Source organism: Entelurus aequoreus, linkage group LG24 (genome assembly GCF_033978785.1).
Source record: "Entelurus aequoreus isolate RoL-2023_Sb linkage group LG24, RoL_Eaeq_v1.1, whole genome shotgun sequence".
Lineage (NCBI taxonomy): Eukaryota > Metazoa > Chordata > Actinopteri > Syngnathiformes > Syngnathidae > Entelurus > Entelurus aequoreus.
The window spans coordinates 42,786,759-42,807,463 of NC_084754.1; the positions used below are offsets into that span (position 1 = coordinate 42,786,759).

Sequence of the window (20,705 nt, forward strand, 5' to 3'; positions counted from 1 at the left end):
TGAAAGCAACACATCTCCCTGTAAGTATTCCTGAGAAGAAACAATTTCAAAACAGTACCACAATTAATTTTCTACAATTTAATATAAAAGGACCTGTTTTATGTAATACAATTATATTGCTAATAAACATCTCCTCACCATAACTTCCCGGTTTGTTAACAAGTTGTGTGCAGTTGCTGTCGTGAGTACAATAATATTTCTTCTCACTCTATAAAGCACACAATTTCACAAAGTCAATAAAGTAAAGTTATTCATAAAGGATGTGATTAACGTCAGAAAATGACTAAAATGCAGCAAAGTGGTCCATGTGATTGTCAATCATTAAGTAGTAGGGACGTGCACATGATTATAGAGGGGCAGGGGCTCAAAGTCAGAAAAGGGCAGGAATTTTTTTTTTGGTCCTTTACACAATATGGAAATTAATGTAAAATTAAATTTGCTAATAGGAAGCTAACTACTTAGCTGTGTGTCATTTGTAGGTAAAAGTGATTGCCATTTCTTTTGTGTCAACAAATTATGGTCATAATGAGTTAATTCACATTATCATAGGCTTGGAAGACATGAAAAGCAACAAAACACTGGTTTATTATTAGGCTATTTATTGTTAAAGATAAGCACTTTAATATTGAACAGTGCAACATGAACTTTGAAAAACAATACAAAAATAAATACCCAAATGGAAAAAACTTCAATGTGAAAATCTGTCCTTCTTCCCTTAACTTGATGAAAACACCATCAAGTTGTAACTTATGGTCTATCTCACTTAATGCTCAGACTAAACAACTGAAACGCAATACAGGGCCACAAATATGGACCAGTGGCCAGTAGAGGGCTGTATCCTTTCTTTTTTTGCCATTGTGCTGCAGGCATAATCAACATGAATCAAGTTTAAATACGGATGGCAATATTCCTAACAGATAACATGCATCTTATATCCCCGGAATGCTGAAATTATTATTATTATTATTAATAATAATAATAATAATTATTATTATTATCATTATCATTGTTCTTCTTCTTATTATTGTTATTATAATCATTATTATTATTATTATTTTGTTAACCCACACAGTAATAGCAAAGTCACAATAACCTTATATCTAAAACTCTACTGTGAGAGAAATGTGATCCGCCGTAAACACAGTGCATTTTATTTTGAAAATTAACCCGGTGTTTTATTTTGTATTTTGTACATTACTTCCTGTCCCGCACAATCCGCTCTGCTCTGTGCGAACTTGATGTGCCATGCTCAATTGATGCTCCGACGTCCGGCAAAAACAGAAGCTGACACATTGACTAATAGAATAATACAGTGTTTTTCTGAAATATTACCCATATTAGATGCTGAATAAGTGGACAGCGACTAGACCATAACTCACAGCTTCAAGTTGCTCCACTGTCACGTCTCAGGGGCGCAGTAACTTGGCTCTCTCTCCTCTCACTTACTCACTCACTCACCCTCTCTCTCTCTCTCTGAGTAACCCCTGGCTGCAGCCCGCAGATCGAGGAGAGGCTAAACGTTTAAAAGTGTAGACCAGTCCACATTTAGGGAAAATTTAATCCCCTCCTCGATCTGCAGGCTGCAGTCAGGGGTTACTCTCTTGAACCGCGAAAGCAACCCGGTTTCGAAACGAATAAAGACCAACTTCGATATTGTACATTATAAACTAATGTATGGATAGACAAACAAGTCGATCGTTAAAATATTCATGCAAGTAACAGCCAATCAGCATTCAACCGTCAAACTCAGTGCAGTGTAGTGCAGTCCGGGGTGAACTGCAGCATGAAGGAGAAAGTGATTGTTGCCGTTTGCGACTCCCGGAGCTTTATATATAATGACGTTTGAGAATCTGCCGGATTTCCGCCACCAGATGGAGCCCGCAGGGGTGAACCCATGGGTTAAACGTTTAGCCCCTCCTCGATCTGCGGGCTGCAGCCAGGGGCACTTTCTCTCTCTGGCGGAAGCGGCAGGCTCAAACAACCCGGTATTACAAGAAAACGTGGAGTTTTTGTACCGCTGTTTTTTTTTTTGTTTTTTTTTACATCCCTGACAGGAATTTATTAATGTTGTTTAAAGAAAAGGAAAAAAAAACACACACACAGGCAGAGGGCACTTTTGAAGACGAGGCAAAAAAGGGCAGGGGCTCAGGCACCCATAGGGCCCTATGTGTGCACGTGCCTGTTAAGTAGGGTCACATGAAAATTCTATAACCTCGTTAAACATTTTATCTTTCATACATCAACATAGTCACACTCTTACCAGCATATTTAAGGTTTGTTAGAATAAAATATGTGTTCTGCCCTCACTATATGTGTTGAGGTTCTACAGCTTGGCAAACAGCTAACAACCAATCCAGGACGTTCTAATAAAGTTCCAAAGCAGATTCATCCATGTAGGCTCTTTATTGTTGTTGATCTTGCTTTGTCTTGCACTGGACTTTTATTTTTTATTGTAAAACTGAAATACACACAATGACAATGTATAAGCTATATGATTCAAATAACATACTGAAATGTGATGCACAATATGTAAACATTAGCTTTACACAAATATACAGCATTATCATCAAACAAATACTGCTGAGTGTTGAAACTATTTCGATGGTGGAAATATACGACCGCCAGCCATTTTAAGTCCTCAAACATCCATTAATATAGTGCACAAAAATCGTTTTTCAATACACACCTTACTATCAAATTTAGCCACTTTCCACCTTAGTATTGAGTTACATAAACAAGTTAAACAGTTACTTACAGACATATCTTTTCCAAGGCTTGTAAGAGCTAACACAACTTGTCTACTTCTAATTCTCTCATGAACTGGACTAACATCGTAAACCGGAAGTGCCCAAACTGATGACGCGCAGCATTTTCCCATCGCCGCAAGATGTCAGTAATAGTCCACAATCAAACGGGCATAACACTTCCCGCCTGGTATAATGTTTTATACCACTATACAGTCTCTTTACGAAGGAGCAACACGACCTCTGAAACAGGTCTAGTCCTGTAATATCAGAATCAGAATCAGAATCGTTTTATTGCCATTGTTTGAGAACGGGTTCACAAACTAGGAATTCTCAGTGCTTGGTCCGCATTCCAGTGAGGGTGGGACTCCGCCAGGGCTGTCCTTTGTCACCATTTCTGTTCATAACTTTTATGGACAGAATTTCTACGCGCAGTTCGGGCGCTCAGGGGATCCGCTTTGGTGGCTCTAGGACAGGGGTCACCAACCTTTTTGAAACCAAGAGCTACTTCTTGGGTTCTGATTAATGCGAAGGGTTACCATTTTGATACACACTTAAATAAATTGCCAGAAATAGCCAATTTGCTCAATTTACCTTTAACTCTATGTTATTATTAATAATTAATTATATTTATCTTTGTGGAAACACTGATCATCTTAATGATTTCTCACAATAAATATATATAGAAACAGATAAATATCAATATGCAACACTTTATTTTTATATTTTTTCAAAGTGCACATTTTTCAAATTGAACATTTTCAAATGATCACTTCTAAGACAGTCTTGTGAAATCACAATATCCCATTTTAACTAGCTAGCCACTAACATTTTTTTTTTAACAAATCATGAATTACTTTGCAACATGTTTGTACAAATAATAACTCATGTAAAATACAAAAGTCAACTCTCAAATTTTTAAATAAATCATGTCACACTTTGAACTGGACACCAAATCTGTTATCTGTTTCTTTGTCAGTTAGTGGGAAGCCTGACATTGCATGCTGTTAACTAGTGTGTTGTACTCTGGTGTGTAACTTGACACTGCAACCCTGAGTGAGTCTTGCAGATGTGCATCAGTGAGGCGTGTTCTGTGTTTGTTCTTGATGAAGTTCATGTCAAAAGAGGCTGATTCACAAAGATAAGTTGAACCAAACAGGCTTGCAACCTTCATAGCTGCTGCGCATACACCACTGTACTTTTCTGTGTCAACAAGGCACCAAAAGTTTGGTGCAGCCTGGTGGGCTTTGAGGTGGAGGTCATTTTGCAGTGTTATAATTTCAATCTCCACCTGTTCAGCATCCAGGCTGAATGTTGCACTTAACTGCTCAGCAATGCATGATATGTCCACGTTCATGAAAGGATTAGAAATTAACGACATACAAGGCTCAAGTTGATCCAGGTCACAAAACCTGTTCTCAAACTCTTGCCCAACTCTGTTTATGACCTGAGAGTACTTTTCTGTAACTTTGTCAAAAGCCTCAGATTCTACAGATTTTCTAGATTTGCCAGAATAATTTTTTTGAATTTTAATCATAAGTTTGAAGAAATATTTCACAAATATTCTTTGTCGAAAAAACAGAAGCTAAAATGAAGAATTCAATTAAAATGTATTTATTATTCTTTACAATAAAAAAAATAAATTTACTTGAACATTGATTTAAATTGTCAGGAAAGAAGAGGAAGGAATTTAAAAGGTAAAAAGGTATATGTGTTTAAAAATCCTAAAATCATTTTTAAGGTTGTATTTATTCTCTAAAATTGTCTTTCTGAAAGTTATAAGAAGCAAAGTAAAAAAATTAATGAATTTATTTAAACAAGTGAAGACCAAGTCTATAAAATATTTTCTTGGATTTTCAAATTCTATTTGAGTTTTTTGTCTCTCTTAGAATTAAAAATGTCGAGCAAAGCGAGACCAGGTTGCTAGTTGTGGGGAGGCGGGGCCGGCGGACTGACAGCGCCCGCTCCAAGATGGCGGCGAGGAGGCGTGGACGAGCGAGCGGCAAGGTGGGGCGCGCTGGGAGCGACGCCGCAATCAGCATAAGGTGCGTGGAGCGCGCAGCTGTGGACAGTGCAATCAACCTCTCGGACCTTATAAAAGGGCGAGAGACGTGAACATCAAGGGAGGAGACGGAGAAAGACGGCGGACGGGAGGAACCATCCTCTGCTACCACGCAAACCACGGCGACGTGCTGCTGAAAAGCAGATGGCGGACGGGAGGAAACCATTCATGTGCTCACGTGAGAAAAAAGGCAGCTGCTGAAAAGCATGCAAAAGACTCTGATTGAAATAATAAAGAAGTCTAAACCGTCTCACGACAATGTCTTCCTTGGAAGGTCCTGAGAACCCGCACCACAGTTAGGACAGTCACACTAGTAAATAAATAAAATTTAAAAAATAGAGGCAGCTCACTGATAAGTGCTGCTATTTTTAGAACAGGCCAGCGGGTGACTCAGGCCAGCGTTGGTGACTCCTGCTCTAGGATAACATCTCTGCTTTTTGCAGATGATGTGGTCCTGATGGCTTCATCAGGCCAGAATCTTCAGCTCTCACTTGATCTTGTTTGCAGCTGAGTGTGAAGTGACTGGGAATCAGCAGCCCCAAGTCCAAGTCCGGGGTTAAGTGCCATCTCCGGGTTTGAGAGGAGATCTTGCCCCAAGTTGAGGAATTCAAGTACCTTGCAGTCTTGTTCACGAGTGAGGGGCGAGTGGATCGTGAGATCGACAGGAAGATCGGTGCAGTATCTGTATCGGTCTGTTGTGGTGAAGAAGGAGTTGAGTCTGAAGGCAAAGCTCTCAATTTACCAGTTGATCTACGTTCCCATCCTCACCTATGGTCATGAGCTTTGGGTTATGACAGAAAAGACAAGCTCACGGGTACAAGCGGCTGAAATGAGTTTCCTCCATCGGGTGGTGGTTTCTCCTTTCGAGATATAGTGAGAAGCTCTGTCCTTCTGGAGAAGATCAAGGTAAAGCCACTGTTCCTCCACATCGAGAGGAGCCAGATGAGGTGGTTCAGGCATCTAGTCAGGATGCCTCCCGGACTCCTCCCTGGGGAGGTGTTTAGGCCACATCCACGGGGAAGACCCAGGGCACGTTGGGGAGACTGTCTCCAAGCTGGCATGGGAACGCCTCAGGACCCTCCGGGATTAGCTGGACAAAATGGCTGGGGAGAGGGAAGTCTCTGCTTAGGTTGCTGCCCCTGCGACATGACCTCTGATAAGCAGAAGAAGATGGATGGATGGGAGTAATATTAAAATATCCTCTCGTCCCGTGAACCTAATTTGGTCTATTGTCTCGTCTTGAGCTGAACTTATCATCACACACATACACATTAGTATAATACAGTGGAACCCCGATTTACAAACTCCTTATGTACATTTATTTTTTATTTACGAACCACAGACTGAATAAAGATATGTTTTGGTGTTGAATTATTGGTGTCTAAGTGAACAAATGTTTCATACACCCATTTTGAGCATCACAGTGCAGCTATTTTATGCCTAGCAGCACATCCAAATAACAATAGGTATTGTTAGGTCGGCCAGTGACAGGACCCCCAGAGTTGGAGACACCGTGCCGCCTGGCAGGACCAGCAGCAGGCTATGGACAGACGCACCCAGCAGAGGACAAGGCACGGGAGAAGCAGGGGACAAGTGTACCAACTTTTACTAAAATATGTGGGTTCAGATGCGAGGATGTTGTGGTTTGTGAAGTCTTTTGATGCACTTGTGATTAAGGGCTAAATCAATACATTTTGATTGATTGATTGATACTTTTGTCGAGGCTAGAACCCTTTATTCATGTTTACGTTAGTTCTTATAGAGACATGTTGTTACGATCGGGGCGCATGATGATGCGGGGTTTTGTTCTCCCAAGATGCAAAGGACGAATCCGGACAGGACTTGCAGGTAACAACTTGATTTAATTATAAAACAACACAAAACAGGTACAAAACAGAAAATAAACCGACTGGCTAAGGTGCCGAGCGCACCGGAAGGTGAGGCTACAACTTAGCACAGACTTAGCAGGGGCTAGGAGACAAGCAAAAACTTACGTAGCAGTCGCGTGACGCAAATAAAGAAGCCAGACCGACTGACTGGAAAAGGGGCTAGGAGACAAGCAAAAATGTACCTAGCAGTCGCGTGACGCAAATAAAGAAGCCAGACCGACTGACTGGAAAAGGCAGGCTTAAATAATGTCAGTGATTATAAACAAGTGTGCGTCCGGAACACAAGCGGCAGGTGAAGGTACTAGGTAGCTATGGTAACCAACTCAGAGGTGCACAAACAGGAACAAAAAGGAGTCCAAGACTAACAGAAAACACACGTGACCCGAAAACCCAAACAGAATTTGAACCGGGCAGCGGATCATAACAAAATTTGCTTCAATAAACACACTTTTCTTTTTACGAACCCTATTCAAGGACCAATTAAGTTCATAAATTGAGGTTACACTGTATTTCATCAATGGCAACAATGGTAGTGACAGAAGCCTCTGACCTCTGGACAATGTCCTTGTACTTGGTTTTCTGTTGTAATCAGTTTTGTAATGATGCAGAAGACAGAAGCTCCCTAAACAAACACATAGACATCCATCATTCTATTATCTGTCATGCCGTATCCATTGATCAACAGAAGATCATACCTGCGTTGGCGTGACATAGTCTGCAACATCCATGACTTTGTCATTGTAGACTCCAAAACCTTTCACCTTTGTCATTACTGAAGACTCGATTGCTGTGTCCCTCACCTGGTAAGCTTTCTCATAAACAAACACCCACCTGAAATACAAAGTCAAAATAACAAATATATGTCTTTGTTATCTCATCTAAGATGAATGCACAATGTAAAGTAGTAGCAGCTAGTCCTAGCCAAAACTCTTTAGTCAATACTTTGATGGGTGTAGACTACATGGGATGCAAATATAATTATTCAGCACACTCAACGTGATTTATCAATGCTAATCACTTTTCTGCAGGTGCTATTTTGCATCTTTATTTAGTACATCTGAAAAGTTAGTACAAATTGTCACAGTTCGCACATGGACAAATTGGACAGATAATCCTCCATTCTGTGTGTGTCAACATATATGAATTAAAATACTGTATAATAGACATACTGTCTATTCAGCAGTATAATTTTATAATATTTTATCTGCTGGATGACTTAAGGGACTGATTAAAACAAATTCAATTGATGTGTTTTGGTGTCTGCTGGTGTGTTTTTTTTAATGCCGTTTATTTGTCATATAGGAACTATATTATTGTAATTTATCACATTGTGAAAAAAAACGTTTTCAATATGTATTTTGTTGTGTTTGAATCATTCCAGACACGTGAATGTGGTGCTGTTGTGAGGGTCTGCCGCATGCAGAGGACACAGTTAAAAAAAACATTTATGTTGTCTATAGATCACTATTCTATATTGCATAAAAAAATGTTACATATTATAGTTTTTGCTGTGAGTTTAACAACATTGCACAACGTTGAGAGCATAACATGAATGTGGAGGGCACATAATGACAGTAGTACACGCAAACACCTCATTTAAATAAGGTGCTCCGCACCACTTTTCAATTGCACACGCAGTTTAGATCACACAAAAGACGGCCACTAATATTACATGCAATTGTATAGTTAGCACACGCTGTTTAACATGTGGTATTTGGATCATACAAGAGTTAGTGGCTAATAATCAGTCCCTTATTGTGATTGTTGGAGCAAGAGAAAGTAAAAGTTGCAATCAATTGTTGTGTTTTTTAATCTGTTATTATAATCGAGAACTTTTCTGAAGAATAAGTACCGTAATTAGAAAAGCATCTGATCAACTTGGCAAACGAAATTGTTCAAAATAGGCTTTATTCATCCACACCAAAGTGCCCATGTAATATTGCAAGGAAAATATTTAAAATGATATCTTACCCTTCCCATGAGTAAAAAAAAACCTTTAACTGTAAAAAAAACATTCAGACGAAAGACTTAAACATTACAAATCCGGACATTAGCATAGAAATTACACTTTGTATACCAGCTGTAACATGACTACTCCTAAGTTTAAACAAACTTAATTTCTAGTATTAGCCTTTGACAAGATGTACTGAAGTAAAAATGATTGCAGAGTGCCCTCACTTTTGTGGGATAATGTATATGCAAATATCAATCAATCATCAATCAAAGTTTACTTATATAGCTCTTAATCACAAACGTCTCAAAAGGCTGTACACGCCACAACGACATCCTCAGCTCAGATCCCACATCAGGGCAAGAAACAACTCAACCCAATGAATAGAAACCGCTCTGAAGTCCGCAGACTTTTTTTGGGCTCTGGGAATCACTAAAAAGCCAGAGTTCTGTGAAGGCAGATTTCGGAAATATGGTACAATACAATCAGCAAGCTAGGATGGAGCTAGACCGTTTGGTATTTCATACCTAATTAGTAAAACCTTAAAGTCACTTCTTAAGTGCACAGGAAGCCAGTGCAAGTGAGCCAGTATAGGCGTAATATGATCAAACTTTCTTGTTCTTGTCAAAAGTCCAGCAGTCGCATTTTGTACCAAGTGTGATCTATTAATACTAGATATAGGGAGACCCGAAAATAATACGCTACGGTAATCGAGACGAGATGTAACAAACGCATGATTAATGATATCAGCGTCGGTGGTGGACAAAATGGGATGAATTTTAGCAATATTACGGAGATGAAAGAAGGTTGTTTTAAAAACACTTTTAATGTGTGACTTAAATGAGAGAGTTGGGTCAAAGATAATTCTGAGATTCTTTACCGAGTTGCTTTGTGTAATTGTTTTGTTCTCAAATGTATTTAAGTGCCGAGATCTAGCAGGACCGATAATCAGCATTTCCATTTTCTTAGCGTTAAGATGCAAAAAGTTGCTGGACATCCATTGTTTGATTTCATTTACACACGCCTCCAGGTGACTACAATCTGGTGTGTTGGTCAGCTTTAGGGGCATGTAGAGTTGGGTGTCATTAGCATGACAAGGAAAGCTAACACCGTAATTGGGTGTGATGTCACCTAGCGGCAGCATATAGATGCTGAAGAGTGCAAGATCCCTGTGGAACTCCGCATGTAAACTTAACATACTCCGAGGTCACATTGTTATGTGAGACGCACTGCATCCTGTCAGTAAGATAGGAGTTAAACCAAGAAAAGGCCAAGTCTGACAAACCAATATGTGTTTTGATACGTTTTAATAGAATGTTATGATCGACGGTATCGAAAGCAGCGCTAAGATCAAGTAGCAGCAACATGGATGACGCATCAGCATCCATAGTTAGCAATATATCATTAGTAATTTTTGTGTGGGCTGTCTCCATCGAGTGATCTGACCTGAAACTGGACTGAAAGGGTTCACAGAGATTGTTAGACGCTAAGTGTTCATTTAGCTGCTGTGCAACTGGTAGTTTAACATGAGTTCAGGATCGAGGTTAGGTCTTTTGGGCAGTGGATGAATAACCGCTTTTTTGAATGCTAGGGGAACAGTACCAGGGGAAGGTGATAAGTTAATAATATTTAGCACTGATGGTCCTAATGTTACAAACAGCGCCTTGATAAGTTTCCCAGGAAGTGGGTCAAGTAATCATGTTGTTTGTTTTTTCCCGTTTACAAGTGCATACCACTACAATAACATTAGAGGAACCTCTAATGTCACTTATTCAAAAAGAGAAAGATTAATTTGGAGAGCAGTTTCCGTCATACATACATTTGTATCTGCATTAATAGAACCCAGTTGGAGCTGGGACATGTTATCTTTAATCTCCTTTCTAATGAGTTCAATTTTCTTAGTAAAGAATTTCAAAAAGTCATCAGCCAAGTGGGTGGAGCTTCTGGGAGGAGTCCCTTGTCCGGTTAGCGACTGTATTGAACACATATTTACGATCGTTTTTATTGAGGCAGATGAGATTGGAGTAGTAATTGGTTTTAGCTAACTTAGCGTGTGTTTATACGTTTTTAAACTATCACTCCATGCTTGACGGAAAGCCTCAAGTTAAGTCGCACGCCAGGGTTGCGTTCCAGCTTTCCACATGATAGTTAAAAGGTATCCCCTGGTTTCTTCTGTGAACCAGGGTGTACGCCTTTTTATGGGCTTTTTTTTAGCTTTAGCAGTGCTATACTATCAATGGCGTTGCGCAGGGCATCGTTAAAGTTATTAGTAAGGTTATCGATAGAGCCCACATAATTTGGGAATGGTGTCATTACCGAAGGCCGTAGGCCAGCAAGAATCGTAGTTGTGACAGCATTAATGTTGCTATTGCTAAAGCATTGCGTATTATTAGCATGTTGACAATGAGTCAGAACTTCAAATTTTATAAGGTAATGATGGGACATTACTTTAGTGTACGGGAGTACCATAACTTTGAAGGTGGTGACACCCTCGTCAATGACTAGATCTATCGTAGTACCGTTGTAATACGTGGGTTAATTTATTATTTGTGTGAGACCACAGGTATCAATTAAAGTCTGGAGCGCCACGCACGGAGGGTCTGACGGGGTATTCATATAGATAATAAAATCCTTCATTATAATTATATTATCTGCGTGCGTCACTAGATCAGCGACAAACTGAAAATTCAATGATAAAGTCCGAATAAAGCCCAGGGGGTGATAGATAACAGCCGATGGAGAGGTCGCGGTGTGACAGACCTCATAGTAAGCGCCTCAAATTATTTATATTTATTACTTAGGATAGGGCCAAGGTTAAGGTTTTCATTGGATATTAGCGCGACCCCTCCACTCCTTTTAAAGGGACGGGCAATATGTGCACTCATATAGTTAGGAGGAGATGCCTCGTTAAGCGGGAAAAATTAATCTGGTTTTCGCTAAATTTCACTGTGACCAATGACATTAAAGGCCTACTGAAATGAATTTTTTTCGGACCGAGAAAGCGTCGATTACCCCATTAATTTGAGCGAGGATGAAAGATTCATGGATGAGGAACGTGAAAGTGAAGGACTAGCGTGCAGTGCAGGACGTATCTTTTTTCGCTCTGACCGTAACTTAGGTACAAGGGTTCATTGGATTCCACACTCTCTCCTTTTTCTATTGTAGATCACAGATTTGTATTTTAAACCACCTCGGATACTATATCCTCTTGAAAATGAGAGTCGAGAACGCGAAATGGACATTCACAGTAACTTTTATCTCCACGACAATAAGCACTTTGTGAAGTGCTTATTGAAGTGCTAAAGTGCTTCACTTGGTGAAGCACTTTAGCTACGGTGCTAACGTGATAGCATCGGGCTTAACTGCATATAGAAACAAAACAAATAAGCCCCTGACTGGAAGGATAGACAGAAGATCAACAATACTACCAAACTGGACATGTAACTACACGGTTAATGCTTTCCAGCTTGGCGAAGCTTAGCAATGCTGTTGCTAACGACGCCAATAAAGCTAACTTAGCTACGGAACCTCAACAGAGCTATGCTAAAAACATTAGCTCTGCACCTACGCCAGCTCTCATCTGCTCATCACGACCCGTGCTCACCTGCGTTCTTGCGATCGACGGTACGACGAAGGACTTCACCCGATCACAGATGCGGTCGGCGGCCCGGAGACGGAGGAAGTCAAGGTGAGGTCGGCGGCTAGCGCGTCTGCTATCCATCTCAATGTCCTCCTGGTTGTGTTGCTGTAGTCCGCCGTTAATACACCGATCCCACCTACAACTTTCTTCTTTGCAATCTCCATTGTTCATTAAACAAATTGCAAAAGATTCACCAACACAGATGTCCAGAATACTGTGGAATTTTGAGATGAAAACAGAGCTTTTTGTATTGGATTCAATGGGCTCTGAATACTTCCGCTTCAACCGTTAAAGTCACGCGCAAACGTCATCATATCGAAACGTTTTCAGCCGGAAGTTTGCCGGGAAATTAAAAATGTCACTTTATAAGTTAACCCGGCCGTATTGGCATGTGTTGCAATGTTAAGATTTCATCATTGATAATTAAACTATCAGACTGCGTGGTCGGTAGTAGTGGCTTTCAGTAGGCCTTTAAGATTGTCTTTAATGACCTCTATAACTAATAACGTTTTGGGAGACAATGATCTGATGTTTAAAAAGCCCATATCATAGGTCGTGGGCTGTTTTGAGGCATTTTTGTTAGTGGTATTCGTAGTGCTGATATTAATAATGTTACGTCTATTTTGCGCAGTGTGCCTTAAATAATGTCGATCACGTCTGGGAATTGATATGCTGGGGATCTTGAGATTATTTGCTGTGGGCTGCGATGGATTTAACGTGTCATAATTTGCCACCTCAGTAGAATGCATGTCCACCTCTGGCACAGTCACTACAGAAAAAAACATAATGCGAGTTACGAGAAATGCTATGTGTGCAGGAAGTTTCCAGCCTTGCACTGGTTAGTTCTAGTTTAGCTGACTCCTCACCCGGGCTAACAGACACTGTACTTGCCTGTGTTCGAGCTTGCTCTAGTGTAGTTAGTCAAGTGTGACTCGGTTAGTCTCAGTGGCTTAGTGGTTAGAGTGTCCGCCCTGAGATCGGTAGGTTGTGAGTTTAAACCCCGGCCGAGTCATACCAAAGACTATAAAAATGGGACCCATTACCTCCCTGCTTGGCACTCAGCATCAAGGGTTGGAATTGGGGGTTAAATAACCAAACATTATTCCCGGGTGCGGCCACAGCTGCTGCCCACTGCTCCCCTCACCTCCCAGGGGGTCAACAAGGGAATGGGTCAAATGCAGAGGACCAAATTTCAACACACCAGTGTGTGTGTGACAATCATTGGTACTTTAACTTTACCTTAAATAGTGGTCTATATTTTTGGAAAGAGTGATGGCGTCTTCCCAGTTAGGGTAAGGCCGTCCCTCCTCAGCAAGCCCGGTGTTCCTCGGAAAGAGGGCCAATTATCGATAAACAGTAGTCCTTGTTCTCTACAAAAACTAGCGAGCCACTTGTTAGACGAGACTAATCTGCTATACCTCTCATCATTGCCTCTCTCAGGCATGGGGCCAGAGACAGACAAGTCCGAGCTTTGTTCCTCTTTGTAATCTCTGAATCTTTGACTGTCTCATCCTAGTGTCATTAGAGCCGACGTATACAACTATGTTTGCATAGCTACTGGTGCAATTAGCATGTTGTACGTGTGTACTAAGCCTATTGCGAGTAAGCTCCATAAGACTAGCTTCAGTGTTAGGTGCTCTGGCCACGGGAATATGGTTTACTAAACTATATGTTCCGGGTGATGCAGGCCCCTATGACTAAGTTGTGGTGTCCAATAGACTGGGGTGTAAGACTAGCTAAAGGGCTAAATCTATTATGTGTCTGAACCGGTTCACCGTGGCTTGTAGGCCACTTAGAGCTGCTACAAGCTGGGCTAGTCAGCTCGCTACAGCTGACGCTAGCAAACGTGTTCTTTGCGTCTAAAGTTACGAAATTACTCTGCTCTAACTGGCGGACACAGCCCTCTAGTAAAGCCAACATATCCATGAGAATGGCGCACGAAGAGCAGGGAGCCCTATTCACATTGTGTCTTTCATCAAGTCAAGTTCTTGCTGTTCTCGGAGCAATACACGAAGAGTAACAGCAGCGTGAAGGAGCAGATGCCTTAACAACAACAAACTTACTGCTCACAGCATACTTTGTGTGAGACAACAAAGACTACTTTGGGACAAATGATGATCCAGAACCTTATTTTTTTAGCCTGAATATAAGGAGAATGAACACGTTTCAGAAGCTGTGTGCTTAAAAGATGCAGCTTCAGTGAAACACATAAGCATCGTACAGCGGTATAGCTAAGTGCTAAACAAGAAATACAAACTACAAGCATAAAAAAATAGTCACTTACTGTACAATGTCTGCTCTGACTTAGATGCCGACTGATGGGATGTTTATATCTTCCCATAAATGAAAAATGATTCATAATCTACACAAAAGGTTAAAAAAAAAATTGCTACAACAAGTGTCTTTTGTGTGTCTTTCTCACCATCTACGGGTCAAAGTTGGATGTCAAAGTTCACTAACTTCTCGGTTTATGGTCACATCCTTCTACTATTCAAGTGAGAGAAATAATTCATCATCTAGAATTAACTTTCACCACGTTCAATATGTCAATATAGCAGCACAAGCTAATTAGCTCTCTGTGATCAATGTATCACTAAAACAAAAAAGAGTCTGCCTTAGCGCTTGTAATAACAATATTGCTAATACTTGATTAATATTCAGGTCACAAGATGTAAATAGAGCATTGTTGGCAGTTTTTAGATGGTTATTTGCTTTGTGGACCGAATAGAGCCCCTGTTGACTCCATTGTTAGGTGACTTTTGCTAACGTTTATTTAAGATTTAGAATGCATAAAAAAAGAAAAACATATTTGGTCCTGTCTTACTTAAGGACTGTGAATGATAAACAGCACATCTATTTCCCAATATAGCGTATTTCCAGTCACGTTGATCTGCTGACTATGGGCAGAGTGTGAAAGAGTTCCCCACGTGACGTCATCAGATCCCGAACGCACAGAAATTGCCAAAGTCAAAATGGCCGTTTGCAATTACGGCATTTTGTGGATGTTTAGACGATATTTTGATATACTTTGTGAATTGGAAATATAAGTGGATATGGTTTAACGGATAAAATGAAACAATTCAGCATATAAATAGCATTTATTTTTCCCATTACACTGGTACTTTAATGTTATTTTCTATATATTCTTTATTCATAAAGTGTACATTTTGTTTATTAAATACATATACTTAATCAACAGTGTGCTTCATCTGTTGGCATGTTAATTGTTTACACATGTGACCAATTCACCCACATGCGTGCATAGTTTATAAAACAATCACCACCAAAGGTGGTCTTATTATTATCATTTGTCCTATTGTTTGGCGTCTGCCTTGTCATCCACAAGTTGTTTTTGTGCACATTCCTGCGCCTTTTACTGTTGAAAGTTAATCGTAAACTTTTGTTGATGTTCCAACACATTGCAAGTTGTTTACCCACACTTTTAAATTTACCAATTTTAAACTAAAGACACCAGAAGCCTCTGTAATATAAACTCATGTTTTTTTTTAAATAATATTGTCAAAAAGAAAAAAGGCAATTTTTCTGACGTTCCATTAAATTCCAATGCCTTCATAGTTATGTGTTAGTGTTAGTTTATTTTGAACATGCATACAATTACAATATGTCCGAAAATAAGTAGGAAGAAGTAGATCTTATTTAAACCTATCCCTTTTCTTTTCAAATCAATTTCTAACACACACACACACCATCATCATCATCAGCGGTCACTCATGGTCGAGTATGACTGTCCACCTTCCTGGTCCCTGTGGGTCTTCAGGTGAGCATGGAGGCCGATTCTGGACCCGATTATTCTGGGGCAATGTGGACAAGGGAATGTAGTGGTGGTGGGTTTGGGTTGGGCCTGTTTGGTGGATGCTCTCTCCTTTCTTAGTCTGCGCTTGTCTTGTGCAGCATGGCGGAGGTCGTCATTATATTGCGCGGCACCCTCACAGACAAGGTTTCTCCACATCGTCCTGTCTGTTGCCTTGACTTCCCAAGACTTAAGGTCTATGCGACACTTTGTCAGGTTTACCTTAATGTTATCCTTAAATCTCTTCTTTTGACATCCCGGGGCCCGTTTCCCTTCAACAAGCTGGGAATAAAGGACTTGTTTTGGGAGGCGAGAGTCAGGCATGCGGACTACATGGCCAGTCCATCTGAGTTGGTTTTGGGCAATCGTTGCAGTGATGGTGGGCAAGCCAGCCTCCTCCAGGACGCTGGTGTTGGTGCGTCGGTCCTCCCAGCTGATAATGAGGATTTTTCTGAGACATCTATGATGGTAGGTCTCGAGTGCCTTTAAGTGCCTGCTGTAGGTGGTCCAGGCTTCTGACCCATACAGAAGGGTGGGGAGCATGAATGCTTTGTAGACCAGGATTTTGGTCTTTGCTTGGAGGTCACGGTTCTCGCTTCCTCAGCCTTGAGAAGGCCCCACTGGCAGAGCTGAGGCGCTGGTGAATTTCATCGTCAATGACAGCTTTAGATGACAGGAGGCTCCCGAGATATGGGAAGTGGTCCACATTTTCCAGTCGGATTTTGTCAATTGAGAGGTTTGGGGGCAGGACAGGCGCACTACTGTTTGGTGGTGATTGGTGGAGGATTTGGGTTTTCTTTATATTGATGGCAAGACCAAGCTGTTTGTATGCCTTCGCAAAAGCAGACAGAGTGCACTGTAGGTCCTCTTCTGAGAGGGCTACGAGGGCATTATCGTCTGCATACTGCAGCTCCATGATGGATACGGTGGTGGTTTGACCATTAAAACAAATTCAATTGACCGTCGGTTCTGTACATTATTTCGACTCCCTGGGGCAGATGTATGTTTGTGAGATGGAGGATAGCAGCAACAAAAATGGAAAATAGTGTCGGAGCGATGACACATCCCTGTTTTACACCTGTGTCTACCCTAAAGGGTTCCGTTTCATAGAAATGAAACACACACACACACATCCACACTCACACACACACACACACACACACACACACACACACACACACACACACACACACACACACACACACACAAACACACACGTTTCCCCTTTCTTCAGTGATGTCTCCTTGTATGGCAAATCCGGGTCAACAGGGACCCTGAGGGGGTTTGATTTTGATCAGACAAAAAAAAGGTTTTATATTCCCCTGCAATTTTTCCACACATGGAAATGACCTTTAAATATGGTTATTATTTTACTTTATTTTGAACATGCATACAGTTACAATATGTTACATCACATATTTCTAGTTTCTCATTACAGCATGTCCGAAAAGGGAGTAGGAAGAAGTAGAAATTATTTAATCCTACCCCTTTTTTATCATAGCAATTTCTAACATTTGGTTGTGCACTAAGTCATTGAATTTCAATATTTTTGATTCTATAATTAAAGGGTTGGAATTTTCTCCATAGCCAGCATTATGCACTATTCTCACCTACCTCTGTTGAAACATGATTTGTGAATGAAGTGTACTTTTGTAGTTATTTCCCCATTTTGCAACACAACTCAGATATGGTAACACTAGCGAGCAGTAAAGAATATGGAATTATTTTTGGTCCAGTCCATATTTTGCTTTAATCATTATAGAAGGGTTTTTTTGCTACCTATGTTGTATATTTTTTAAACAGCATTTCTATTATTACAACCAGCCTTTAGATTTCTTTCACCCCTTCAATGTCTGCTCTGTCTATTTAGATTTGTGTGTGACTTTCTCTTCTGCTGCATTCGCAGTCTGGACTTTGAGTGGTGAAGGGTCTCCACTCTGCTTCTGCAGCAGCACCACCAGCTGGTTCGACTGACTGCTTTGGAACAGGGGAGGGGCTCACGGCAGCACCCACCACTGTTCGTTGACGTTGTATTAAATGCTTCATGATTTATCTTGGTCTGTGCTGTTAAACAAGCAAACTGCAGCATGCTTTAACTTTAGAGTCTCCAAGACATAAGAAAAGTATCCAATAACATCATAAAAAGTTGCTAGATTTGTCGCTAGTAGCTGTTTACAAAAAAGTCGGCAAGAGGATTTGGAAAGTCGCCAGAAGTTGTCAACACAGACTGAAAAGTTATTTTTTTGTTATTTTCAATAAGGACATTTCAAAACAACACATTTTGGATCTGTTAATGTAACCCCATATTGTGATATTTTTACCTAAGGTTATCATACAATCAGAACCTATACCTATCCCTATTTCACTTCCAACTAGGGTTGGCCCGATACGAATATTTCGGTACAGGTACCAAAATGTATTTCGATACTTTTTAAAATAAACGGGACCACAAAAAAATGTCATAGTGGCTTCATTTTAACAGAAAATCTTAAGAAATATTAAACATATGTATGTTTCCTATTGCACTCAACGAACAATTATAGAATATCTAACATATCTAAACGCATTAAACACATTGGACTTTTCTTATTGTATTCAAAGAACAGTTTACAAGTGTACATGTTACACATAGCCTGCCATAGTCTAGAATTAAGTTTGATAAGAATAGAAGGTTTTATTGGCATTGTATTAAATGCTTCATGATTTATCTTGGTCTGTGCTGTCAAACAAATACAATCCTTAGTAAACACTAAAAACAATAATATAGATGCACAGATAAGACATGAAAAGGTAGAACACACATTGCTTAATATAAAACACAAATTGTAGCAATTTGTAATACAATTCAGTCAATAAACTTGCATTATTTTATGCTACGTGGGCAGTTTGGACTCCGCTAAAAATTGGCAACAAGCAAACAGCTGTGTGCGCACCGACGTATCTAATTGTGCGACATTACCTGTTGCTCTTTAAACTCCTTGAACAGATCTGACTTCTTGTTTTTTAATTGTTTAGCTAAGTTTGAAGATGTATTTCCATCTTTGGCGAGGAATGTTTATTCAGCAGCGCTTGCAGCACCTGTGTTTAAAGTGTGACATTTATCGATAGACTCCAAATACCTCCATATTACGTTGCATATGCACCCTCCTTATTAACCAGTAGAATTGCCGTTTTATGCCATTCTTCCTCTCCACTATGTTTTTGTTTGTATACGCTGTGTGTGTGTTTTGACACTCTCAACATCATGCGCCTCGGCTCAGCAACATCACCAAAGCACAGCAGGATGCTGGTTAAAAAAAGGTATTTTTCAAAGGCATTATAATATTGTTTTTAATTCATTAGTAAAGCGGGACTTTATTAGTACCAATATAGTGTACAACCCTACTGCTGCCAACTAGTGGTGCCACTGGTTGAGAGGCTTGTAAACCCAATTATTGCTCCCAACCTAAACCATAACAGTTAGCTGAGATAGAGCTCATATCTTGAGGTACCACTTTATGATCTATACTGTGCGAGATCACATCCGAAAATTACACAATACGTTATCGCATACGTCAGCAGCCAACAGCAAAATGATCATGCACAGACACATGCAAGCGGATAATCAAAATCAAGCTTATTCCACCAAATATTGGTTTGTGAACTCTTAAGTCAAAATAAGTACTAGAATTGGGTTGTTTAAAAATGAAAATGCAAAAAAAAAAAAGCTCCAAATGTCAATATTTTTGTTTAAATTTGAGAGTATCGTTGTCAGTAGTTTATAGAATAAAAAACATTTCTTTACAAACACATCGTCAAGTCAGAGGAAAAGATAACTTTTCAGTAGTCAGTTAGATTTCTCCAGAGCTGTATAGATCAATTCAAGATGCATCAATTATCACATTGTATCGAATGGTAATTATGACTCCTAAAACTAATGTGTTGTTTTTAGAACAAGTAAAATAAAGACATATGCAGTTTATTTAGTGAGAGTTATATACTTGTTATGGGTTCAATAACAACTTGTAGCATTAATCGTTTGAGGACTTGATGAAAATTGTTTTTTTAGTTGCAGTTGTGTGTAAAAGCGTAGAAATGGATTGTTACTCACCCGATGAAGTACGTGAAGATGAGGAGCTGGACGACTCTGTTGATGATGCCGATGGTCCAACTCTTCACCACCACCGACTTAGTGGTTTCATAAGTAAAGAAGTCAGTAATACATGACCACATGTTGATAATGTATGTAGAAAAACACTTATTTTACACACCAAACAAAAAATATATAATATTAAAACTTCAAAAAGAGTACAAAAATCTTTCTAGCGATTTGTACTTTGTTTCCTGAAATAAAAACGTCTTCGTTTTCGTTCTGGACAACACACACAAGTAACCGCAAAGTCAAAATAAAAATCCCAAACAAAAATAAATGTTCAGTGTCTGATGCTATCAAAAACATCAAGAAGACAAAACAGCAAATCTATCTCTCAGTGCATCCTCATCCACCTTCTCTCCCCGCCCTCCAAACACTATCATCACTCTCACACACACACACACACACACACACACACACACACACACACACACACACACACACACACACACACACACACACACACACACACACAC

At 40.0% G+C, this 20,705-nt stretch overlaps 1 protein-coding gene across 1 annotated transcript in view; it reads right to left on the reverse strand.

Moving 5' to 3' along the window:
- The window catches only part of LOC133641463 (P2X purinoceptor 3-like), a 78,095-nt gene extending 57,786 nt beyond the window's left edge, over positions 1–20,309 (reverse strand). Inside the window, exons 1-5 of the mRNA XM_062035202.1 lie at positions 20,188–20,309; positions 7,391–7,526; positions 7,246–7,317; positions 139–208; positions 1–30 (exon numbers count right to left, since the gene is read on the reverse strand). The exon at positions 1–30 is cut by the window's left edge and continues 64 nt beyond it. Coding sequence (XP_061891186.1) covers positions 1–30; positions 139–208; positions 7,246–7,317; positions 7,391–7,526; positions 20,188–20,309 — 430 coding nt within the window. The remainder of the gene's footprint in view (positions 31–138; positions 209–7,245; positions 7,318–7,390; positions 7,527–20,187) is intronic.
- Between the last annotated feature and the right edge of the window lie 396 nt (positions 20,310–20,705).